The 26531-nt window shown below is 47.6% G+C and overlaps 2 protein-coding genes across 8 annotated transcripts in view; one reads left to right on the top strand and one right to left on the bottom strand.

Annotated features, from left to right (window-relative positions):
- PPARA (peroxisome proliferator activated receptor alpha) overlaps nucleotides 1-10344 on the top strand; it is a 50503-nt gene extending 40159 nt beyond the window's left edge. For all 5 annotated transcript variants that reach the window (XM_077310067.1, XM_077310066.1, XM_077310068.1 and 2 more), the window contains 2 exons: nucleotides 649-1096; nucleotides 1789-10344. In XM_077310067.1, coding sequence (XP_077166182.1) covers nucleotides 649-1096; nucleotides 1789-2036 — 696 coding nt within the window. In that variant the 3' untranslated portion in view covers nucleotides 2037-10344. The remainder of the gene's footprint in view (nucleotides 1-648; nucleotides 1097-1788) is intronic.
- A 1715-nt stretch (nucleotides 10345-12059) lies between these two features.
- The window catches only part of CDPF1 (cysteine rich DPF motif domain containing 1), a 35908-nt gene continuing 21436 nt past the window's right edge, over nucleotides 12060-26531 (bottom strand). Inside the window, exons 1-4 of one of the 3 annotated variants that reach the window (XM_077310073.1) lie at nucleotides 25325-25459; nucleotides 19047-19168; nucleotides 16923-17034; nucleotides 12060-14664 (exon numbers count right to left, since the gene is read on the bottom strand). In XM_077310073.1, the coding sequence (XP_077166188.1) occupies nucleotides 14431-14664; nucleotides 16923-17034; nucleotides 19047-19159 (459 nt within the window). In that variant the 5' untranslated portion in view covers nucleotides 19160-19168; nucleotides 25325-25459 and the 3' untranslated portion in view covers nucleotides 12060-14430. Of the gene's footprint in view, nucleotides 14665-16922; nucleotides 17035-19046; nucleotides 19169-21485; nucleotides 21854-25324; nucleotides 25460-26531 lie in introns of those variants that run through there. The other 2 variants (XM_077310074.1, XM_077310075.1) reach the window with 2 other exon arrangements.

The raw sequence follows: 26531 nt of genomic DNA, 5'->3' as shown, positions 1-26531 counted from the left end.
CCACTAAAACATTTCTGTTTCTTCCAAACGGTGTAAATTCTTATAAACGTGATACTTTTCCATCTCTGTTCTTTCAAATACTCAAGGTAAGCACTGGGAGAATGGAAATGGTACATGAATGAGCGCTGATGCGGTACTTAACAGTAGCATAGCTGTTCTAGGTGTCCAGGTTGTCTCACCATCGCACCTGCGTAAAGTTACAGCAAACAGTTTCTCATGTGAGTGTCCTGCATAGTGCAGGGGGTTGGACTAGATGACCCATGAGGTCCCTTCCAACTCTATGATTCTATGATTCCCTTTGGGATGGTTGAGAAATTAAATAAGCTGTTTCCCAGTGTACACAGGCTTTAAAACGCAAAAGTACATTCCTAAATTCACTAGTGAATAGATAAGACTGTATTTAATAGGACGGGGTGAATATATCTGTAAGCAAATGCACGGAGGAGGGAAAATCCACTAGATATGTCCGTTCTGTTCCTTAACACTATCCAAATGCTAAATGTTTTGGAGAGTTAGATTGGGATCCCCATTTCCCGTGGCGACACAGTAACCTCAGTTTTGGAGAGAACACCTTAAGAAAGGTTTTGATACATAGCAGTAATAAGGACGGTACAGTCTTAAAACATTTACAAGCCTCTTTCTTTGTAGCCGTTTGTTATACATGACATGGATACGCTGTGCATGGCAGAGAAAACACTCGTGGCAAAGCTGGTGGCCAATGGAATCCAGAACAAGGAGGCCGAAGTCCGAATCTTTCACTGCTGCCAATGTACCTCGGTCGAGGCCGTAACGGAACTTACCGAATTTGCCAAATCTATCCCCGGCTTCGCCAGCCTAGACTTGAACGATCAGGTGACGCTGTTAAAATACGGAGTTTATGAAGCCATTTTTGCCATGTTGGCGTCTGTAATGAACAAAGACGGGATGCTGGTAGCGTACGGGAATGGTTTCATCACTCGGGAATTCCTCAAAAGTTTAAGGAAGCCATTTTGCGACATTATGGAGCCAAAGTTTGAATTTGCGATGAAATTCAACGCCATGGAGCTGGACGACAGCGATATCTCTCTCTTCGTGGCTGCTATCATTTGTTGCGGAGGTAAGATTTAAAGAATAATTGCTTCTTAAAAAAAAAACCCTTATATCTTTCTCTGACCTCCAAAGAAACTCATAGTAGTTTACAGGGAAGTAAAAACCAATCTAAATCATCACCTTAAAAAGAAAAAAAGGGATCCAGATTGCTGTTGGGTAAATGAATACCTTTTTAGCTGGGTCTAGAACAGGGGTGGCCAAACTGTGGCTCTCCAAATGTCCATGGACTACAATTCCCATGAAGCCCCAGTGGGAGTTGCAGCATCTTTTTATTATTATTATTATTTTTAGATTTATTTCCCGCCTCTCCCGACAGGCCCACATGTGTCTGTCCCCAAAGGGCACATCAGGTAGTCATTAAAGAGCGGTGCAGTAAGAGGACAGAGATTGCACCCAAAGTTATTTAAGGCCATAAGCGTTTAAAGATATCAGCCGGGGATAAACTTTGCTAGCATGACATGTTAGTGAAACTGGGGAAGAAATCACGGTGGGATGTTAAGCCTTCAAAAAACCTCCCTTTCAGAGGATGCAACGTCAATCTGTGTTTCACCATTCTCCTGTCATATTTGTATGCTGACCATGTAAACTCCCCCCTCCCTGCAAGTGGCAGCCCTTTCGATCGACTTTCTACAGATAACTCCTTATCACAAATTGACCATTGTACAATGACATGATGTATGCTTTTCTTTTTGAGAACAGATCGCCCAGGCCTTGTAAACATAGGACACATTGAAAAGATGCAGGAGAGCATTGTGCATGTACTAAAACTTCACTTGCAAAACAACCACCCTGACGACAGCTTCCTTTTCCCAAAACTTCTGCAGAAAATGGCAGACCTCCGGCAGCTCGTCACAGAGCATGCTCAGCTCGTTCAGATAATCAAAAAGACTGAATCTGACGCACATTTACATCCTTTGCTACAAGAAATCTACAGGGATATGTATTAAGGCTTTTTTGGGGGGGGGAGTTGTATTGTATGATCTGAAAAGACATTAGCAATATTAATAGACGGGAACAAACTACTTTGCACAATTATCTCTGCTGTGCTTTGGGTTTCGCATCACGAGTGAAGCTAAAGTGGAGTTAAACTGGAATTTCTCTTATTTTTGTACCCGAGATTGTATATTGTTTATGGTATATGGCAGTGATCTGGGTGGACATAAAATCTGGGCAGCAGTGTGTAATTAGGTCCATTGGCTCTGGGGTCTCCTAATGCAGTGGTTCTCAGCCTCTTCAGATGGGCAGTCAGAACTAAGTCAGGATACAGAAGCACGTCAGGACAGCAGTGTGGGTTGCCCAACAGCCACATGATAGGGAAGAAGACAAGCCAGAGGTATGGCCGCACCAGCGTGGCACAGTCAGGGCCATGGGTAGCAGACCCAGAACGCTGATTCTCAAGTGTGTATTTCCATCGGGAGGAGATACTCTGTAGTAAGGAATAAGGCAGCATAGATGGATTGCAGAGTAGCACGCACAAGCCCTTCCCCAAGCACTATCCCTCGCCTACTATTCCCCCCCCCTTCCGTGGCCAGCGAAGTGACATTCCCCTCCCCCCATGAGTTCTCTGATTCCAGCCTGGGACCCTCAGGTGCACACCTGCGAAAGGTCAATGATATTGGGGAGAGGAGGTTCTGTGGAGCCTTGGAGGACAGACTGGCAAGAGTGCCAAGGGGAAACAGGCTAAAGGCAAAGGAAGACTTTGGTGGGACTGAGGAGGGGGGCTGATCTCTGAACCTGCTGGAACTAAAAATTAATTTTGATCACCATCAAGTGCCTGTGCTCTCTACTCCGGACCACTGACGGTCCTGCCACAAATCTGAGAGCCAGTGTGCTGTTTGTGGTTAAGGGGTGTCGTATTAATATCGGGTTCGAATCCCCACTCGTCCTTATAAAAGCTCACTTGGGGTCCTTGGGCCACTCATACTCTCAGCCAGATCTACCTCGCAGGGTTGTTGTGAGGATAAAATGGAGGAGAGGAGAATGTTTTAAGCTGTTTTGCGGTCCCCAGTGGGGAGAAAGGCAGGGTATACACAAAAGGCCCTGATGACCCAGCCAGTGGGGCTTTGTGAATTACCTAAGAGTCCTGATCTGCAGGTTTTCCTAACTAAGAGTTCTTCTGAAATGCCTATATCAAGCCTTCAGCCCTTCCTTTTTACTACTGTGGAAAAGCTAGCATTTCTGACCAGGGATGCCCAAGAGGGCACCAGATTTGCATTTCTGTAGCAGCAATACTTGGCAAAAGACCTTTGAAATTTGCTTGGAAGTGGATCTGTCATGATCATGGGAGGAGGAGGGCCCTTTAAAATAAATCACATATACCACAGGGTGCACCTTTTGAGATCTTGACTCCCTTCTCTGTCTGAAACCTATGCATTTGACTCTTCATAGATTCTATTTTTTTAAGCTCTTTGGCACTGCTCATGCTGCCACATGACACATATCTATGCTATCTTTTCCTGTAAAGTGGCTTAATCACCCTGCTGTACCTCTGGGGAACCCCAATTCTGTCAGAGTGCCTATGAATTGCTTGCAGAGTTCCCTTGCTGTACTACAACTCCCAAGATCCTTTGTAGGAGACCAGGCCTTTAAGTGGCCTGTGAAATGTAGGCATGCCGTTGGGTCTCCTCATGCCAACCATGTGGACTCTGTCCATTCTAACTGTGCTTTCTAAAGCCTAGTATATCAGGCGTTCTCAAGAGGCCCCTGGAGTATATTACATTGCTGTAATATTTGAAGTAGCTCCGTTTTGGCTCTGTGTGTGTGCGCGCGTGTTTAGTGTGCTTTACTGTTGCACATCAGGGTGCCTTTTAGAAAAAGATGACTATTTTTAACGATACTTCTCCCAAGAGTGTACATTTAGCAGAAGGCATACATCAAAATCTTCATTTGGAAAGTTCTTTCTCTTTAAGGCTGCCTGTCCAGTACAAAAATCTGCATAACAGTTTTGAAGAAGATTGTGAAAGTTTTTAAATTTTTATTTTGTGATGCATTTTACATTTCTTGCTGTAAATCCATTTTTTCCCCTGGGGGGACAGAATATTTCAGTTGGTGATAACCATAGAGGTTTCATCTTCCACTGTCTTTCAGTGTGTGTGTATTTGGGGAGTGGGTGGGTGTTCATTTGGGGGGAGGGTTCCAAGATAGTTTCTCTCTCCCCTTTATAAACCGAGGTGCCTTCTTGATTGATGGATTTAGAAAATACTCTCACCCCAAAACAACCCTGGTTTCTCTAGAGCCCCCAGATGGATTTAGTAAGTCAAAAGCTCCCTTGCCATTGATATAATGTGGTGAAGACAAATTGAAACCTCTGCCTGGAGTTTGTTGTCTCAGGATACATGCTCAAAAAGCTTATTGATGGATAATTTTCCCGTTGAATTAAGCTCTAGACATACTGACCGAGTGGAGAATCTATTTCCCCCCCAGCTGTTTCATACCACACTTAAAAAAAAAAAAGAGTTTTGTTGGTTTCTAATTGACCAGGTGCAGGTGTGTCCAAGTTGTGGCTCTCCAGATAGATGTCCATGGACTACAATTCCAATGAGCCTCTGCCAACAGGCTCATGGAAATTATAGTCCATGGACATCTATCTGGAGAGTCAGTTTGGCCACCCCCGTCCTAGTGCTTTTCGGTCTCCCATGCCTGTCTCTGCAGTGCCCGTGTGTTGTCGTCCGGAATAATGTGCCTGCCTATTTCATTCGCCTGCCAGCGTAGGCATCTTGCTGTTCTTCGCTGCAGCCTGTGAAGTACAATTGCAGAAAGAACTCTGAGGACTCGTAGAAATTTCAGCAGTAGGCGAATGGATTTTACTAGATGCACTGGAAAGCTCTTTGCACTATCGTTCGAAAGACACAGGATCGGGGCAATAACACAAGCGTCACTATTGAACAAAAGTTTTGTTTTTAAGTTGTGTTTTCCAAATTGAAACCCGCTACCTCTGCAGATCGTAGAAATAGGATTCTGCAAAGTAGATTCTTCAAAAAAGAATGTACCCCTCAAGTGAAAGGGTTAGTGTGGCATGTTCTAATGAACCACAAGGAGGTTCTCGCACTGATTTTTGTCATGCAAAAAGATGCATGTGGCTTAGAAAACCTTTCTTTAGTGGCTTAGAAAACCTTTCCCCACACACATTTGTATCCAGTATTAATGGCTTCAGGTTGGGATTCTAGTAATGGATAACTAATTTCCTGAATGCATTTTAAATGCCATTGATATTAGCTCTGACAACTGAGAGAGGCAGTAAAACAGGACCCCCCCCCCACAAGCACGGAGGGCCACTTCGCACACCAATTTTCAAAATTGGGGTATCTACTTCCTTGTTCATACATCCAGAGAGTTTGCACTAAGCTTCATTTGAGGGGCAGCTATCTCTTTGGCTAAAGCAGGAAGGAATATTTGGAGCAGAGGATTTGAAAGTCAACTGGATACTTTCTTTCTACCAAAGTTTCTTATTAGGAAGTGTGTTTGTTTCTTTCAGTTTTTGGATTCCGAAACCTAATATGGCATTACTGCATAGTACCAAAAGGCAGCTTGGTTGGTCTTTTTTGGCTCAGACTGAATTGAAGCTGCAGCAGCCACATCAGCAGCTGCCCTGTTCAGGCTTCTGGCATGTTTTTTTTTTTGCAGATTGGCAAGGTCAGGGGGAAAAAAACTGACATAAACCATTGAAGTTTCTGGAAGTGCAGATGTAGCATCAGGAATTGGGTTCAGCTCTGATGCTCTTCTGTTTTTAATGGATCATTTTAGTATAAGGAATCTTAGAACTATACCTGTTGAGTGTTGCGCTGTAGCCTCCTGTTTGGCCTCCAACTCTTGGAATGCTGCCTTTCGTAATGCAGGACAGCTAATGATTGTGCCCAGCTCCTTATTGTGAGTGAGACGGAGGGAGAGCCCCTGTGTTGCGTGGGCATCTGGCAACGGTGCCATGAGGACCAGACATTCTGGTGACAGCCAAAGCAGGCAGTTGCTATGGTTGGGCAGGGAAATTCCTGGAGTGGGTGGTGTTTGGGGAAGCGAGGGTGCTCAGGAGGCTGGACTGCCACCCTCAAAAGCAGCCATTTTCTCCAGGGGAACTCCTCTCTGTCACCTGGAGGTCTGCAACGCTAAGCGATGGACAAGCTTCTACTCTGAGCTCATTGGCATCTTCCTTGATTTTTCTGCTTCGTTTCCTCTGACACATTCATGGAAGTGCAGTGCCCAGAATCTATAATGGGGGATGAAGATTTATGATCTAAGCAAGAGAAGAATTTGCCAGCCAAGAAGATCTTGTGGTACTCCAAGCCAAAGAAACTTTTTTCGGCATCTCTCAGATGAGTTAGATCTTGTGGTCCCGGGGACAGATAACACTATTATGGCCAAGGATTTTACCACTAGTGCCTTAGAAGGCTTAATGGATACCTGGACTGCCTTCCTCCCCCAATCTTTCTCAGGAGATCGCCAGCCACTGGGGGGAATGGAGGGGGGGGGGACGGGACAGTGTGCATGTGATTCATTTGACTCGTCCACTTTACAGTTCAAAGTATTCCAACATGTAGCAAGCAACCTCCTTAACAGATTGCTTCTGTTGGTTTTCCTCCAGAACCTTCCATGTAACCTGAGTAATTACAGTTCCACTGCAAGCTGAGGTTTGTTGTTGAGATTCAGGCCTGCTTTGGGGGGAGCTGTCATTACACCTACCATTTCCTGTGCCTTACTGAATCTTCCGACATTCAGCCATCTAGGCAGAAATCGTACACCCTCAGTGCTTTATTTGCACCCCGACTCTCTGACTGCTGCTGCTGTCCCACCGGAGTTCAATAAGAATAACTGAAACGGAGTCCACATCGGCCTGTAATGTCCTACATCTTTGTTTGCAAAGTATTCTCTTGGGTTTTGTGTCTCAATATTTCCATGTGCCACAATACACACACCCTCGGTCTCCCCCCCCCCCGCCCCGGAAGATATTGTATTCACTATTCTTGTTTCTCTTACAAAATGGTCAAAAGACAAAACTGACAGTACTATGCTACCGTGTAGCCCGGTGTCACAGGGTATTTCATCAAGTTTTCATTTCATGAAGTATCAGCACTAATATACAAAGATTGCTGCAGTAACAGTTTCCAAAAGATTTGTTGATGTTCACAACTACGATAGGTTATGCATGTGTTGTCAGCAATATGAGTGCCTTGGTGTGTAAAAAGTATTGGAGGGGAGATTTTTGGGGGGGGGGAGAATGATGAATATTGGCTTCCAGCAGTAGTCTCCAGGCCTTCCAAACTGGGGTGGGAGGGGGGAGCATGATTACCCACGAGGTTAAAGAAAGTATGTGACTGGATGCCACAATGCGCATGACTGGGTGTCGCATGGCGTCGAAGCTGAAGAAGGGTCAGATTCTCACAACTTGCTTGTGCCAAAGAAGAATGATCTCCAGCAATGCATTGTAAATCTGAGTGGGTCCCCTTGCCCCCCTGGTCTTTGTAGGTGTGTCGAAAGAGGCAGGAGGTGGGGTGCCTCCCCATGGCCCCACGTACACTAGGAGCAGGTCTTCCAGAAAACAGCCAGAATGCCAGTTCTGTGAGAGCAAGTGGGGCAGACCTGAGGGCCCTGACATATGCGTTGAGGATCACTTAGGTTTTCCATCAGCATGCAGATAGAACAAAGCTTGATTCCAATGGCACCTTTAAGACCAACCAGGTTTTATTCTAGGCATGAGCTTTGTGCGTGAGCGCGCTTTGTAACTAAAGAAGTGGGCTTGCACATGAAAGGTTATATACCTTAAATAAAACTTTGTTGGACTCAAACTTTGTTCTGCTGCTTCAGTCCAACATGGCTGCCCATCTGAATCAGTATTCCAGAGTAGTAAGGGCTATCATGATGCCATTGTTTACAATCATTTGGAACCTCACAAAGTCAAGAAGATTTGATCTCTAGCTCAGCAGTAAGCGTCTGACCTACCGGATGCCTTCCATCCAGCTATTAATCAGCTGGAATTGCAGCGGCATTTGTGTGGTTCCCATCATTGGCGCCAGTACAATGAAGGAGCAAGGGGAGGTGGTTGCAAAGCACCAGTTGTGGGAGGGCAATGCATGTCCTTAGCAATAACTTGAAACAGTGGAGCTTCTGTGGAGTCACTTTGCTGACCACAGAAGTGAGAAGAGCCCAAGCCACCCAGGGGCTTGGGTGTGAAGCTGTGGGAACAGACCTTGTGTAGAAAAGTGGTGAGTTTTCTTTGGAAGCATTCTGAAGTGACAGAGATGATTGCAACACACAGTTAGACCTTGTGTTTATCACTGGAGCAGGTTAGAGGGAGCCCAACAGATTCCTCGCCTGGTGATTTGTTTGTAAGCTGATTTTCCTGCACTTTCCCCCCTCATCTGTGGCAGCAATAAAACAGAACCTATGAAGAACACAGTCTATTGAACTGTACTGTAACTGCTTCTGAATCGGTTGTGGCCTTGCGTTGTCTTGTGTCTCTTATGAGGTTTGTTGAATTGCAGTTGGGAATGGGGAAGAGCAAGGCCTAAGTGACTACCCCTGGCCTAGAGTGACATCTCATGTCTGCCCCATACACAGCTAGACCATTTCTCACAGACTGTTTGAAAGATTACATGTCATCTAAAGATTCAGCCTAAGGATTTACTGGTCATTTTGGTCCTGTAGACTGTTAAATTGCCTGTGAGAGCTCAATATAGTCATAGCAGCCCCAACGGGGCATTCTCAGAGTCCTTCCCAGCATCATTGGGAAGTCCTTGCTGTCTGAGTTGCAAAACGTGATACGAGTTGTCTGAATAATTCTCTAGAGGCAGATACAGGGGAAGCACTGCTCTGAACAACTTATCGCAGGGGTGGCCAAACTGTGGCTCTCCAGATGTCCACGGACTACTGGAGAGCCACGGGGGCTGGCAGGGGCTCATGGGAATTGTAGCTCATGGACAGCAGGAGAACTGCAGTTTGGCCACCCCTTATTTACAGTGTGAGAGCATGTCCCTAAACAGGCATCCAAAAACTGATTAGAACGAACCCTGGTTTTAAGGAGGGGGGAGCGTCTTTGTGCCCCGCCCACACCACTTGCAGAGTTGCCACGTCTTTCGTTTTGAAGCAAGTGGGATCCCGTCCGATTTACCAGCCCCCTTCCTTCTCAGGATTCTGTGGCAAGGCAGCTTTTGAGGAATGTCATTACTACTTGTCCAGGAAGATGGTTTCAGAGGGGAGCCAAATCCGGAAGCAGTAGAAAAGCTCCATTTGAGTTCCAGAGCACCTTAGGTACCAACAAAATTTCCAAGGGATGAGCTTTTCAGAGTCCACGCTTCCTTCATCAGATACTAGTCCAAGAAACAGTTGAAGGTCCAGTTTCATCGATTTGGTCCATATGCATAGTCACTTTGAGAACAAGGAGAAAGGCCACGTTACTAACCACGCCAGCTGGCCTGGCCTGGGTCAAATGCAGAGACTATAATTATGTGATGGCCATTATGATCTTAGACTAAAAGCACATGTTAACAGAGAAGAATGATAAAAACAATAATTCACACGGAGTTAAGATGAAAGGCATCCCTTAGCTAGTTTAGATGTCTGGGGTTTTTTTAACTCTGTTGAGGGGCACTTCTGGAGGTTGCATGTCCCTAGGTTAGTTGAATAAAGAATGAGAGGTCTATTCTCCAAATAAAATCTCTGCGTTCACACTTACATAGAGTGAAAGATCAAACCATCCACAGTTCTGGAAGTTTGAAGCACTTATAAGTTCACCGTAGCTGGGAAGGAATAGGACTACCTGGAGCTACACCATGATTAATGTCCTAGTATTGTAGGTTCCCTTGGTTGCATTACAGAAACCTTTGTCTTCTCCATAGCAGAAACATGAAATCAGGTTACATTTATTAAAACAGCATGTGTATTTTGTTGTGTTCAGACAACGAGGGGGAAACTGCTCAGGAAAACAATTTCTAGAACGTCGTAAAAGTTGAACTCTCTTCCTTCTCATTTGCAAAAAAAAAAGAAAAGAAAGGTGAGGATATTTTTAACAAAATAATCCGATTTATCCATGTTCTAATGGCCATTAACTGACAGTGTGTTTTTCTAACTTTCGGTTTCATGTTGATTTTCCTGCCCAGATAATAAGGGATTGAATAATAAGACTTATTTAATGACTCTGTGATCTCATCAGAGCCTCTGTGCACTTCAAACTCATCTGTAAGACTGATGAATGTATGTAAAGAGGGGTAATTTCACAATGTGATTTGTGGCCTTAACGTGTTCAAATAAAATATTTCTAAAAATTGATTTATGTATTTTTCAATGGAGAGTGCAGCAATATGCAATTTGTCTTTTGTAATAAAATGGGAAGGAGACGGCAAACCACCTCTGCTTATCTCTTCCTTTGAAAACTTCATGAGGTGGGTCTTCATGACTTTGTTGGCACTCAACAATATATATATATTTAATACAATGGAAAATCATTGATGATTGGGGTTTGCATATTATTGAAGCCATCTTATGTGAAACAATCTGCTACCCTCTGATGCCAACATTTAGCCATATAACAGAATTGGTTTCAGTAAATGTCACCTAGCCTGGCTAGCCCTATCTTGGTAGCTCCCGGAAGCTAGGTTGGGTTGGCCCTGGCTTGTATGTGGAAGGGAGACCACCGCTGAATCTCTCTTGCCTTGAAGACCCTTCATCAGCTGTGACTTGAAGGCACTCTCCACCACCAAGTGGCACACCAGCTTGCTCAGAGATTATTAAAACTTTCAGCTGAACTTAACATGCAGTCAGTATCTGTGCTCAGGACTATGCCTAGCCCAAAGGATGCATAGACTGACTGCTCGATATTCTTAGAGGTAGAATCCTATTTGCAGAATTATGCTTTATGCTCAGTTTGATTTTAAACATTTGGTTTACAGCAGGCTTGGCTTAAATTTGTTCTTTTAAATAGTGGTTTCACTTGTGGTAATATAAAAACCCTTTGGTCCCCCCTCCCCTTAATTACAGCTGTTCACACAGGACTTAACATTGTGATGTGCGGTTCCCACCAATAGAATAGACACGGTACCAGTTCATCTGCCACTGACCCCAAAAGGCAAGACACAGTGCCGCTTAAAACCTTTGCACAGAAGCCCCAGGGAAATGAAAGGGCAGCAGATAATACAGATTTTCAGTCTTACATTCATGGGATGGCTACATCCACACTTTTCTTAGAAACTTAAAGCCCAAAGCTTGACAATCTGATCTCCTTTTGCAGATTGTGATGCATTGGCTGGAGCATCAGGCTAGGGACTGGGAGACGCAGGTCCAAGTTGCCAGGAAGCTCAAGTGACCTTGGGGGTGGCCTAAATCAAATAAATGGAGGGAGAACAAAACACGTTGCCTTGAGATCCTTGGAGGAAGACTGGGAAAAGTTACTGCTAGAAGCAGTTCATAAAGCATAAAGTGTGTGTTCATAAGGCATAATATATGCATACAGCTGATCCCAGTTCTGCCCCAAGGCAAGTGGGGCAATCACTGCAAACATCTTGCTCTGGGGAGACGCCCGTCTTGCATCTACCTCTAATGTTCTTTGGAGCATTCTACGTCGAAACCAAATAGGTTGGAATGCATGCAGAGGAGCAAATATGCCCAGCAGTCACTCACAATTTAAACGACAAACGTTTCTTCAAAAAAGCCAACCCAGCAGGTGAGAATTTTTAGTTAGTCGTGAAAGCCTAATAGGATCTCCCCAAACAGGAAATTCTGGTGCCACCATTAAGAAAAGGCCTGAGACCTGACCCCCAAGAACAGTCCCTATCCTGTGCTGGGGAGAGCATGAAAACACCCAGCCACAGATACCAGGACAAGAGAACTGCATGCTTCTTTTCTATGCTTTTCAGATGTGCCCTGCCACGACTCACATGAACTCTACCCAGTGCTGTTATGAACCATGAGTCACGGAGCTGGTTATTTGACAGAGGCAAACAAAAAAAAAATAAAGATCTGGTCAACTGGCTGGCTAGACAACAGGCTTGTAGCGTAAACACATTTTTAGTATAATAAATGCTAATTACAAAAGCAGTTTAAACTGTTAACAGGCATCTTGCCTTAGGAGGAGGACGAAAGATCTGATAGGCATGGTGAGGAGGGAGAGTGATGATAAGGAAATTTAAAAATTATGTCAGCTGGTAGCCAGGATCCTTGAATCTCTCTACAAAGGCTTGGATAACATTTCTTTAAAGCTTGACCAGTTTACCCAGTCCTTTTCACTGTCTAAGCCCAGAGAACTTACAATTGCGCGGTTCGGCGCCTCGGCAATCACCGAAGCCTGAAGCGGCGCATAGGAGGCCTATGCCGCGGAGAGGAGGGGTGGAAGCGATGTGCCAGCCAGTGGCTGCATGCAGGCACAGAGGTCTGCACCTGTGTGCAGGTGCCAGCAAGCACACACCCCCCCCCTCTCTGTGCCACAGCAGTGGCCTCCTCGGGCTTCGGTGATTGCCAAGGCGGCCAAACCACGCCCAAGTGCACAACCCTACTTACAATGGTGGGCAATTCTAATAACAAGTTCTGTTCACATAAACCTCTTCAGTCTCCTATGAAATGAAAGAGACATGGGATTTAGCCTTTCAATCTATTAGCCATTTCAACAGGCACATTCCTCTGTGAGGTGCCCAGAACCGAGTTTTATGACAGTTGAAATCCTTATTTGAGGAACAAATTGGACAGCTAACAAGTGCAGTGAAGTAAGGTAGGTCACCCCCTCTTTGGGTTGTGGTTTAGAACAGGGGTAGTCAACCTGTGGTCCTCCAGATGTTCATGGACTACAACTCCCATGAGCCTGTCAGCAAATGCTGGTAGGGGCTCATGGGAATTGTAGTCCATGGACATCTGGAGGACCACAGGTTGACTACCCCTGGTTTAGAACACCAGGGCTAGCCCACTGTTTGAAATCAAAACCCAGTCAATGTTTTAGAACATTTTTAAAGGGAGTTGCGCTACACACAACCAATTTTGACCCATTGGAGTCGCCTGCAGTTCCACCAGGTGCCCAGTAGGAGGCTGCTTCAGCTGCCCCAGAATGCAATGGGGTTCTGGGCAAAGTAGTTCTCATGCCCACTCTGCCACCCCATGGGGCCACAATGGCATTCCAAGGAGAGACTGCCAGCTGAGCACTGGTGCTCTTCTTTGCACCCGGGGCCAAACAGGCAATGGCCATGCCCACATGACACGAGGGAGGGAGGGATGCGCTTGAGAACTGTCAGAACACAGATAATGAGAATCTGTTTCTGCATCAAGAGAATGATGGCTATACCTAAGTTTCTCTGGCTAGTGCTCAAAGAACAAGGGACCCTACACTGTTCTTGCCAAACGTCACTGCAGTGGGGAAGCTCGAAAGCATAAGAGCTGCTGGGAAACTTCTAGGAAAGCTGGTAATCCAGAAGAATTGGGATGGAATCCCTGATCTACCACAGAGCTCGGTGAGGAATGAGCCCCAGTTAGCCCCTCGCTTTCAGTCTAACCTGCCTCATGGTCTTGCTGCGAATTAAAAAATTGGGGAGGTGGGTTTGCAGGCCATCCTGAGAAGGGGGGTGTGGGTGTTTAAAAATGCAGCACGTAACCCAAACACTTTGGGAGCTGTCTCAGGTAGCCTTCTACAACTCTGGACATGACAATGATTCCCTACCTTCTAATGTATTTATTTATGGGTTTTTACATTAACATCCTGCCCATCCCTAGAGGCTGAGGGCGGCTAAGTGGCAGGCACTCCTCAATCTTTGAAACAAACAAACAAACAAACATAAAATCAGTGCATTCTATGTGGATGACAACAAATGCCTGGAAGGAAATGTACTTTCCAAACCTTGGCAAGCTCCAACCCATTCCCTGGGAGGAGGGGGGAGTGCCTGAATGCTGCAACTACAGGAAAAGGGCCTATTTTGTGAATGGAATTCAATCTCCTGGGAATCAAGCCTTCCATTACAAAGCCATATATAAGGGGTAGTCAACCTGTGGGTCCTCCAGATGTTCGTGGACTACAATTCCCATGAGTCCCTGCCAGCGTTTGCTGGCAGGGGCTCATGGGAATTGTAGTCCATGACTATCTGGAGGACCACAGGTTGACTACCCCTGCCATATATGACTGCAAAAAGGGATGGGTAAAATGTGTGAGCAAAGCCTATGGTGCACACTGGTCCACCCCCCCTTCCCCGCGGATGTCTCTGCAGAAACGTCTCACTGTTACAGCAGCTGGCACTTGGACATGAACAGGCAGGACCAGAAGGGCACAGCGGGCACGGGCATCGCAACATGAGCTACCAAGAAGCTTCCAGCCACAAATCCCAGTGCCAATTTTGACAGTCATCAAAATTCTGTGGAGGCAACACATTAAGCTGGGCCTCCGTGTCAATCCTTCTGCTTCTTGCCTCTCCTGTGGTCGGGCACTCTTTCGGGCGAAGCACTACTCTGCTTTTTCTTTGTGTCTTTCTTCTTTGTGTCCTTGGAATCTCCCTTCCGGGAAGGCTGGGATGTGGAAGGAGTTCTTTTCCCCAGAGCTTGCCTTATCTCCCAAGGAAACTCCTCGGAGTGTGAGTTAGCACATGGCAGGCAGAATCGGTTTTTGTAGAAAAGACTACAGTCCTGAAAGGGAAGAACAAGAAAAGGCCTTAATGAGACATACGCAGAAAACACCAATTTCGACCCTAAAGGGAGACAGACGACTCTGCATGTAAAACAATCCCCCTCAAAAGTGATACTCTCTGGCATGATACCACAGTGAAGCCCCTCCCCTCCCCTCCCCAAACCCCACCCACTTCAGGCTCCGGCCCTCGTCAAATCTCCAGGTATCTCCCAACCCAACGCCAGCAACTCCAGCTGCTGTTCAAATGCTGCCTATGCCCTTCTCCCAAACATGCATTGGGCCGCTGCAGAACCCAGGAAAAGAAGGCTCTTTTCCATTGCCGCATTGTTGTTCCAGAGGGACCGGTGGGAGAACGCAAAGAGTTACACAATACTGCTTCACGGGCACACCCTTGCACCCAGAAAATCCCACAGGATGTAATGAAACAGCCTCTCCGTTGCGTAAGCTGGGGAAACCGGTCCTCTTCAAACTGGGACTCTGTCGTGACGCCAGATGTAGAGCTCGTGCGCATATGTGGCAACACCGCACAAACAAGCGGCCCACGAGCCTGCATCAGCACAGAAGCAAAGCAGAGCAACATCTGGCAAGCTCTCCGAGGGGAGAAAGACCTGCCACCAGGGAGCTGACTTTGTTGTCCTCTGTGTGAACTGAAATGAAGCTTGCACTGAGCTCTCCTCTGGTGGCAGGATCAGCGGTGGTGGTTCAGATGAGGAGGGCCAGAGAAGCCATCCAGTGTCAGCCCTGGGGTACATCAGGGGCACATCTGCCCTGCAGGTGTAAACTGCATTCACAGTCAACTCCTGTTCTCCGTGGGGCATCATCCGGATACGGGTGGGCAAGTAGTTGTGAATTTCCTGCATTCTGCAGGGGGTTGGACTAGATGACCCTGGAGGCCCCCCTCCAACTCGGATTCTATGCTTCTATGAATTTAGGCAGAGGGTTGGCAAACAGCAACACGGAATTCACAGCACTTCTCCGAGAAGCAGTTCTCAATGGGATCACTGGGAGAGGGGGGAAATCATGGAATTTAAACTGGTATAAAAGTTGTATCAATTTATAGGGACGATAAGCCCTTTAGGGCTCAGGGCAACAGACAGGCAGGTTTGAATGACAGGGCCTGCTCTGTCCGAGGCTAGTGTGCTGGCTAATTTCAAGAACTGGGTTTGCTTCCTTGCTTCTCTTCCACATGAAGCTTGCTTGGTGACCTTGGGCCAGTTGTGATTCTCTCAGAGCTCTCTCAGCTCCACCTGTCTCACAAGGGGCCTGTTGCAGGGAGAGGGCATATAGGTTATTGTCAGCCCCTCTGTGACACACAAGGCCTGCTGGGTGATCTCGTGCCCCTCAAGGTTCTCTCAGAAGTCTATCAGCCTTACAGACTTCACAAAGTGTCTGTTGTGGGGAAAGGAAGGGAAGGCAATTGGAAGCCACTTCAAGACATTTTCGCAGAGTAAAAGGGTATCAGAACCAACTCTTCTTCTACATTCTTGGTCAAGACTGTCCAGAAAAACTGTCACACTGTCCTATATACAGCACTTCACCTGAACAGGCTTAGTACACAAATGTCTGTCACAACTGAGCTTGCAGGAACCACAGGCCCTGTTACAGCAGGCCTGATACGCTCCACACTCAGAGTTCCTGGGAAGTTTTCCGTGGTGTCCTCAAGAGACAGATGGGTGCATTCCTTGCTCAGAGATTGGCTGGAACCGAGGGGTGTGTAACAATTTGCTTCTGCCGTACAGAGCTCTGCACGGCTCAGGCAGCAAGGTCGGGATCTCGCCATGACTCGCAGTTTTAAATCCAGAGCTATTCTATATATAACAGACCCAAACCGAGCAGTGGGCCTAAAGCCACGTGCCTGTTTCTACGGGTTATTGACATTAGCCATCCCACGGGCCCCACCCCTCAGTTGATGGCATATTCATAAACATCCCAACAATTAAAGTGCAAAGATCAATTCTGAATTGACAAACTGGGCATCTGCTGGACAAAAATAAACCAATAACACACGATCCGGGGGGGGGGGGGGATGGCCAAAGAAACTGGATAGCCGAGGGCTTCATTTTTGCAAAGCCTAACGAGGGAATTTGGCTACCTTTTGCTGTTCTGTGGGATTATGATGCAGCAAATAAGGAGGGGGGGGGAGGATTGCAGTTGTGTGTCCTAGGAACCAGGGGAGGGTATCCTCTCCTCCGTCCTGTGTCCGCCATGCACAAAACTCACTTCAGATATAAATGACTAAGCATCACATGTGACTCACCGTGCCAGCACACACACGCTTGCGACACCAAATGCACTCCGATCCGAGGACTAGGAATTTGTCCTTGTCGGGGGTGAACGGATCTCTCATGACGTAGCTGTCCTCCAGGAGGCTGGGGAAGAGGCAAGGCAGGCTCGACATTCGGAATGCAACACTCCACTGGAAGCGCGCTCATGCCCACAACAAAACCGGTGGCTCAGACCAGTAACCAACCTTCAACAAGGACTGACCTTAGGGCTGCAGGCTCAGCGACCCTGACCCGTCCCCAGGGGAGAGGCATGAGCACAGAGCTCTTTCTCCCTGGAGAAAACCCAGAGGTGGCAACTTTAGGCACAGCCTTGCAGGCCAGGACATACAAAGGAGCTTATGGACAGAAAGGTTTCCCTCCCAAAAGGTGTGCTAAATGCAAGGAGGTGCATGGAATCGGACCTGCAAAACTCTCCCACTTTCACACGCATGAAGTTGCTCAGGCTTGTGGGAATTCACATAAGTCACGATAATTCGGAGTAACAATTCTGCCTAAATCAAGTATCAAAAGGGAAACACTGAAGACTTCTGTTAGAATTTGACAAGGAGGAGAAGGTGATAAACCAGATGTCTATTAATCCGTATTTTATTGTTTTGTATAATGAACATTGGTCCCCAAATTGATACGTATAATTTCTTTGTTCTTTTTTATTTTCTGTGTATCCATTTTGGTTTGAAAAACAATATAAACACACACACACAAAGCATTGCAATCCATTTAAAAATTTATAAAATTTAGTAGGGGCCACCAAGCCCATTGCATTCAGGAATGCGACGGGCACTAGATTAGAGGGGTGGGGTGGAAGAACTCCGCAGATGGCCTCCGCCTCCCCCCAGGACCTGGAAAGGCTGCAGGCAGCTGTCATGGAACTCACCAGCAGGGGCAGCTCTCACATGGCAGGGATCTGCAGCCTCCAAGCCTCAGAGGGAAGTGGAAGGAGGAGGGGTGGCCAGGGGTGGGGGATGGAAGGCGACTGGCTGGCTGTTGGACAGATAGGCAAGCCGGTTGGAGGAGGTGGCACTCAGGGGTGGGACAACTGCCCTGAGTGGGTGTTAAGCACTGAGTGGCACTTAAGCCATGAGACACGCTCCTCCTCCAAGGCCTTACCAGAAATATATTATGTGGAACAGATAATCAGATCCATGATGATCTCATCATTCCTATGATGAGTTGGAGTTGGAGAATGCATCATCTCTCTAATATGTTATCAGACAGAAATAAAGAATTAATTTTCAAAGAGGCCAAGTTTGGATTGTCGGCCTTGAGGCTCAGAAGCCATTGGAAGGAACGATTCTACTACTTTATAGTCTATTGCAGGGGTAGTCAACCTGTGGTCCTCCAGATGTCCATGGACTACAATTCCCATGAGCCCCTGCCAGCAAACACTGGCAGGCCCTCATGGGAATTGTAGTCCATGAACATCTGGAGGACCACAGGTTGACTACTCCTGGTCTATTGTATGTACTTTATTTGTTGTTTTAACGTATTACATTTATATTTTATCTGTGCCACTATGAATATTTGAATGGTTAAAGTCTTGCATTACCAGGAAACATATATACTGGAATTTATCCTTGTTTGCTGGTCTTGGACCATAATAATAAATATCGATTGAGTGATATTTGAAAGGGATGCCTGCTTTTTCCTCTTCCCCTCCCAATGCCAACTCCCAAGTCCCTGCTGGCTGCCTGCTCTCCTTCTCCCCCACCGGACGAGAGGTCTTTCGTATCCCGGGTTCCAAACAGAGAGAAACTGGATGGTGCCCTGCTACAGAGATTGGGGGAAAGGCAGGAGCTGGCGAGACCCCAGAACTCTCCTAAGGGCTGGCAGGTTCTTAGATGAATGTAAGAAAATCCGCTGGAGAGGTGCATGAAGGAAGAGGCAGCAAAAGGGTTTTGTGAGTACATGGCTGTGTGTACATGCATATGCACGTGCAACTTCTCCCAGCAAATTACTGCCTCTCCTTCTATCCCAGCAAAGAAACAGAAGCCGCCACCCCAAGCCCTGTTGAATTTTATCAGTCATGGGTCGTTGCAGCAATTGCCGTGCAAAATGCCCCAAGAACAAACGGTCAGAGACCCAGGGGGCAGACTTACGTCACAGAGTAGCCGTTGGGAGGCTTCTGCCCGTAGTAACTGTACGGGACACGTAATCCGCAGAGCTCGCATTCAAAGGTGCCCTGAAGGGGAGGCTCTTTGCGGGACTCCATCTTTGAATGCTGCAAGTGCAAAAGAAGAAAATCAATTTACAGGAACACGGGGGAAGGAGGCACCGGGAGGGTGTACTCCAACAGGGATGTACTGGTCTTGTATCCCACTGGAATTGAATGCTAGATTCATATTCATGTCACCACCAGCAGCCTTGTTCTTATCGGAGGAAAAGCACTCTAATTCTAGATTCAGGTGGGCAGCCATGTTGGTTTGAAGCAGCAGGACACAGCAGTACCTTGAGTCCAGGCAATCAGGTAGGATTATTTATTATTATTATTATTATTATTATTATTATTATTATTATTATTATTATTATTATTAAGATTTTTATTTCCCACCAGTCCCGAAGCCAGCTCATGGCAGGATACAAACAGTGCATCCATAAAAACCCTAATAAAACCCCATTAAAAATATCAATATGTAGCCTGATCCTGCCTGTGAGTTCAGAGCAGGGTATTTTGCCAAGCGCAAACATTCTCCTGAATAAAAGGCCTCTCACAGGGGGGAAATTCTAACCTGGGAGGTGTTCTTAAGAGGGAGAAAAAAACGGAGGGAAGCATTTGCACCCTAGCTCTTGCCACGTGGCCGAACGAAATTCCAAAGCAAGTCAACTTTGGCTTGGCTGTGGCTTTAGGTTGCAATGAGGACAGCCCCTGTCAACTCTGCCAAAGGGTTCTGTTTGCACAGGATGTCATGCAGACTATTGCATGGCCTGTCGCCCAACGGCGGAGGAACGGGGCATGCACATGACCCTTTACACAGACAGTAATGATGCTTCTTGCTTGGGCCCAATTTATTTCAGGATCAAGCAGAAAGCATCACGCAAACCTAACGGCCCACGCCTGCCTGACTCGTGGCCTTCCAAAAACCATGGGTGGTGGTGAGCAAGGACGCTCTTCTACCACGTAGGAAGAATCCATACACAGATGAAAGCAAATGAGCTTTTGGAAGGAAGACAATTGGTAGCCTCTTCACGCCTCCTATTGATACCCAAAGCTCTCTCTGGCCAGATGCATCTTTGCAACTGGAAGCATTCTAGAAGCGGGTTGGAATAGGCATGATTCAACAGCTTATAAAGAATATCCTACAGGGGGATCAGAGGAATATAAAGGTAAAGGTAAAGGTATCCCCTGTGCAAGCACCGAGTCATGTCTGACCCTTGGGGTGACGCCCTCTAGCCTTTTCATGGCAGACTCAATACGGGGTGGTTTGCCAGTGCCTTCCCCAGTCATCACCATTTACCCCCCAGCAAGCAAGCTGGGTACTCATTTTACCGACCTCGGAAGGATGGAAGGCTGAGTCAACCTTGAGCTGGCTGCTGGGATTGAACTCCCAGCCTTATGGGCAAAGCTTTCAGACAGCTGCCTTACCACTCTGCGCCACAAGAGGCTCCAGAGGAATATATAGCTAGCCTATTCAGATTAGGAACTTCCTGATGGTTTTCAAATAATCTCCTCTGTGTCTTGATTGGCTCAACTGAAGACTTCCTGCTCCTTTGAGCACACTTCCCCTCTGCTTGCCTCCAGAACCAACAAACGAATGCAGAGCAACAGTTAGACGGTTAGTTAGGACTCCCTGTCCTCTTTCTATACAAAGTCCATTTCTCTTCTTCCTAAAACTATTTTAAGCCTTAAAACAGACTCGTGTGCTGCTGTCTTGCATAATTAAACTCTGGTCACGAAACATGCGCTGCCGTTCCACAGCCAATTTGAACAGCCAACAGAGCAAGGGTCACCTGGCTTCCCTTTGCCTCTTTCACAAGTCTGCACAGTGCTTATTTTGATGCCTGCTTCCATTCTCCGCAGAGGCATATCATTCGTTAATTGGTTTGCATGTTAGGAAAGGATAACTAAGCGTCCTCTGTACAGACAAGTCTAAAGCAATGGTTGAGATGGTATCATCTTGAGATCTTCCATGGGCACACCTTGCATCTCACTCAGTTAAATCTGTACTGGCACTTGCAGGGCTTCCCCCCCCCTGAAGGGTGTTCTCGTATCGTCACGTTGATATTTAGGTCAACAGAATATTTACTACCCTGGATGGTGTCCGTTGCCAAAAAAGAGGCTGCTCCCAACTCAGAAGCTCAGCTTTGGCTTCAGGTGGGAAGCTGTGCTAATCTAGAGCAACAGACTAAAAAGAGTCCTGTAATAACAGCCCATTTCCCAGGGTAGATACTTTCACATAAGTTAAAAAGAGGCAGCTTGGTGTAGAGGTTAAGCGCAGCAGGCTCTAATCTGGAGCAGGGGTAGTCAACAACCTCCAGATGTTCATGGACTACAATTCCTATGAGCCCCTGCCAGCATTTGCTCTCTCAGCCCCACCTACCTCCCAGGGTGTCTGTTGTGGGGAGAGGAAGGAAAGTGATTGTAAGCCACTTTGAGACACATGAGGCCTGCTGGGTGACCTAGGGTCAGTCACAATTCTCTCAGAGCTCTCTCAGCCCCATCTACCTCTCAGGGCATCTGTTGTGGGGAGAGAAAGGAAAGTGATTGTAAGCCACTTTGATATTCCTTTGGGTAAAGCGGCGTATAAAAGCCCAAGTCTTTTTCTTCTTCTTGTCATTGGACTGAAGCCACCTTCATCTGTTAGTTGGCCGATACAATTCCGAAAGTGTGTTTGAAAGTAGATCTATAACCAAGCTGCTTAGAGCTGTAGCTGATGTTCCATCTGATTTAACAGCTTAGCTGTGGCCGACATTAAATCTCGATAACTCACTGCATCCGACAACTGAAGCACAGATGCAGCTTCTGTGCCCTTGTCGAAGTGAGAGCATCTCTGAAGGAAGGGTATTTCCATCAAGGGAGCTGCTGGAGAGGAAAAGTATAAATACTCATGTGCTAAAGCAGCACAGAATGCAGTGGTTGTAGCTCACTTGCGCTGCATTACTGAGCATATTTGCAACCGAGCTGATAGAAAACTCTGACGGTTGTAAATCTGAGAAATAAGCCAATTACTACAATTCTGTAGGTAGAAGAAGAGTTGGTTTTTATCTGCGTCTTTTCTCTACCCAAAGGAGTCTCAAAGTGGCTTACATTCACCTTCCCTTTCCTCTCCCTACAACAGACACCTTGTGAGGGAGGTGAGGCTGAGAGAGCCCTGATATTACTGAAGAAGAAGAGCTGGTTCTTACATGCCGCTTTTCTCTACCCGAAGGAGTCTCAAAGTGGCTTCCAATCACCTTCCCTTTCCTGTCCCCACAACAGACACCCTGTGAGGTGGGTGAGGCTGAGAGAGCCCTGATATCACTTCTTGGTCAGAACTGTTTTATCAGTGCTGTGGCGAGCCCAAGGTCACCCAGCTGGCTACATGTGGGGGAGTGCAGAATTGAACCTGGCTCGCCAGATTAGAAATCCGCACTCCTAACCACTACACCAAACTGGTGTAGGTAGGTAGGTAGGTAGGTAGGTAGGTAGGTAGGTAGGAAGGAAGGAAGGAAGGAAGGAAGGAAGGAAGGAAGGAAGGAAGGAAGGAAGGAAGGAAGGAAGGAAGGAAGGATCCAACCAGTTCCAAACAAAGGAGCATTTATTATGCTGCTTCAGAGGATAACCAGAATTCCAAATCTTAGTGTAATACACATGGGTTCTACGGTTTATTCTCCTTCCCCTCATTTAATTGGGATTTCTGTAGTCCCTGCTGTGTTTCATTGTACAAAGCACACAGGCACAGACGGAAGTCATCTAGTCAAATCATCTTTGCAAGATCTGGACCACCAGCAGGCACAAAATGGCTGGGGGGGGGGGCGGTATCAAGTGCTTTTTGCAGGCCAGTGATAGACATGAGTGTCAGGAAAGAGTCTCCAGCACTCATATAAACACTGCTGCCCACCAGCGGGCAGAAATGGAAATGCTAGAGTTGCCAGATTTTCTTCCCAGACAAAAACAGCAGCAATGATATGAAAATGGCAAAGAGCATTCTGGGGAATTTCAGATCACTGAATTCGGATTCCACTGCTGATTTCTTCTATGTCATTCTTTCAGGACAAACAAAGACCCGGCAGAGCACGGAGTGCAACATTTCAGGAGCAGGACGCCCTAGGACAGAGTTGGCCAAACTGTGGTTCTCCAGATGTCCATGGACTACAATTCCCATAAGCCCCTGCCAATATATGCATATACTGGCAGGGGCTCATGGGAATTGTAGTCCATAGCCATCTAGAAAGCCACAGCTCAGCCCTAGGCTGAACTGCCCTAGGCTAAAAGACAATTCCCTCCCCCAAGCCTCTCTCACACCCCTCAAAGGTGGCATCAACTTGACAAATGAGGTTCAATGGGAGCAATCCCAAATTAGCGCCCCCCCCCCCAAAAAAATGCGCAGCCAAAAATCTAAGCTATAATATACATTGTTGTGTCCAAAGTGGTGGTAACTGACCAGGCAGAGATGAAATGTACATGCACTCAAAAGCTTATACCTTGACTAAAACTTTGTTGGCCTTAAAGGTGTCCCTGGACTCAAACTTTGTTTTAAACAAATGAATACATTTACAGGCAACATTGGATTTCACAATCCCATGCAAACACACACACTGTTCACATGTGCACTGAGGAAGTCTAGCCATTAACAATGGCCCCAGCACTGATCCTGGAGGAGCCCTTCTGCAAATCCAAATCTCACGTCCAAAACTGGCTGGTTGGCACCTACCAAAAAATGTGGCAGGGATGCCAGAGAAGAAGAGGCAGCTCATGCTGTACTGAGAGCCACAGAGGCACAGCCTGCTTGGTGTAGAGCAGAGGTAGTCAACCTGTGGTCTTCCAGATGTCCATGGACTACAATTCCCATGAGCCCCTGCCATGGGAATTGTAGTCCATGGACATCTGGAGGACCACAGGTTGACTACCCCTGGTGTAGAGGTTAGGAGTGCGGACTTCTAATCTGTCGAGCCGGATTTGAGTCTGTGTTCCTCCTCTACATGCAGCCAGCTGGGTGACCTTGGGCTTGCCACAGCACTGATAAAGCTGTTCTGAGAGTAATATCAGGGCTCTCTCAGCCTCACCTACCTTGCAAGGTGTCTGTTGTGGGGAGAGGAAAGGGAAGGCGAATGTAACCCGCTTTTGAGACTCCTTCAGGTAGAGAAAATCAGCATATAAGAAGCAACTCTTCTTCTTCAACAGGGCCTCAGACTCTGTAGATGACCCTCCTATGGGACTCAGTCTTGTTGCCAAGACCATGTTAGGAAATTCCTGGAGCTTTGCCGATGCCACAGAGGCTGGAGAACTCATATCTGCAGTTTATAAGGCAGTGGTCAGGCCAGATTTCCACCTCCACCACCCTGCGGCTGGCAACTCCAAGCAGGAGGCAACCTTAATACCGGGAGCAAGAAGCATGGCCAGGTAAAGGTGTTTGCACTCACCCACAGACCCTGAGCTCCCCAACTATGAGCCAAACCAAAGCCCAGCTGATCTCCCACCCCCAGTATATTGGTAGTCATTCTAAACCAGGGGTAGTCAAACTGTGGCCCTCCAGATGTCCATGGACTACAATTCCCAGAAGCATTCGCTGGCAGGAGCTTCTGGGAATTGTAGTCCATGGACATCTGGAGGGCCGCAGTTTGACTACCCCTGTTCTAAACGCACTAGGCTTCGGTTAGGACCGCCAACCTCCAGCTAGGTTTCTTGCCACGCGGCTGACAGAACATGAACAGGCTGGGGCAATGGTGCAGGTCACTTGTTTCCGTGGGGCCAAATACCAGGTCCCGAATGCAGCCCCCCAAACTATTCCCCATCTGCCCCAGGAACGTGAGCGTCGTGCCTTCCAGGGAGATGTGGTGGAGCTCTTGTTACTCTCCCCAGGGGGAACTGGCCAATCTGTCTGCATAATAAAATAACAAAAATAACCGTAACACCTATTCGGCTACAGACCTTATATCGTTATACGCTTCCTGCGTGTAACTCTGCCATACGATAAATAAACCCAGACTGACACTACGCAAAGCGGTTCTCTTGGAGGAAAAAGCACTCTACGCATTACACCCCACCGAGCTCCCTCCTTCTCTTTCCCCAAATCCTGCTCCCTACAGGTCCCCATCCCCCCCGCCCCAAATTTCCAGGGATTTCGGCATTTTGAATTGGGAGGAGATTGCATGTTTTCCTGAATGATCTCCCCCTCCCCCCATGCAAGTTGGCCCAAAAGAATCCCGCCCCTTCGCCGATGCAAATGCCACCCCTTACCTGCCCCCTTCATCTGCAGAGCCCGTGATTCAGTGCACGGGGCTTACTCGCGTGGAGGGACGCCCTGTTGCAGCCCGCGGCGCTTCCGGGCACGTGGGGATGACCTCAACACACGTAGCTTGCAGGCGGGTCCGCGGCCCTTAAAGGCTCAGCCCGGCGCTCAGATGGGAGGGGGAGTTTTCTGCATCGTGGCATGTTCGATCAAAGCCCCGTAAACTTGCAGGGGTAGTCAACCTGTGGTCCTCCAGATGTCCATGGACTACAATTCCCATGAGCCCCTGCCAGCATTTGCTGGCAGGGGCTCATGGGAATTGTAGTCCATGGACATCTGAAGGACCACAGGTTGATTACCCCTGCAAGCACTCTTCCTGGAATTGAATGAGGCGGTATTGGCCTAGACTCAGGCTCGTTATGGTGGAGAATCCCATCCTCCTCACCCACCTCCCCTGGGCCAGCCCCACCCCAGGCCATCCTGCCCCACCCTCCCCACCTGCCTGTCTGGGGGCCAGCTTGGTGTAATGGTAAAGTGCCCTGATCTATTAATCTGGAGAACTGGGTTTGATTCCCCACTCCTCCACATGCAGCTGAGTGACCTTGGGCTAGTAAAGCTCTGTCAGAGCTGTTCTCACAAAGCAGTTCTCTCAGAGCCACCTCCCTCACAGGGTGTCTGCTGCGGGGAGAGGTTCACATGGTGTATGTGGGAGGGTCAGTGCTCCTACTCCTCCCCTGCCCGCCCACCTGCAGAGGAGAGGGCTAAGGACAGGGCAGGTGCCAGTGAGGTGAGCAGGGCTTCCACTTCTCCCCTATCCACCTATGCAAGGGAGGGGGCAGGAAAAGGTGAGCTGGCTCCCATTCCTTCTCTCCTGCTCACCGACTTTGAGGAGAGGCAGCAGTGGTGGGGCTGGCACGGACTGTGGAGAGGGGGCAGTGGCAGCTCCCCTTTCACCTCCCCCCCTGCTTGCCCTCCTGCCCACCATCAAAGGAACTACACAACGGTGGGTCTGGAATCAGCAGCAGGCTCCGCTTGGCTGGCTTCTCCCCACTCACAGTAGGCTTACATTGTCTTTAGTTGCACAGGCACAGTCTTGGGTGGGAGATGTAGCCCCCAACCCCCACTTGATGGGGGGGTGTCAGCTTTCTTCCTGCAAACTTGAAGGATCTCCCATGTCCTCAGAATACCCCCTCTCTGAACTTGACCCCCTTCTCT

This window comes from Paroedura picta, chromosome 14, assembly GCF_049243985.1.
Source record: "Paroedura picta isolate Pp20150507F chromosome 14, Ppicta_v3.0, whole genome shotgun sequence".
Taxonomy (NCBI): Eukaryota; Metazoa; Chordata; class Lepidosauria; order Squamata; family Gekkonidae; genus Paroedura; species Paroedura picta.
The sequence above is the reverse complement of the archived record's forward strand: the minus strand, read 5'-3'. Positions and strand labels throughout refer to the sequence as shown.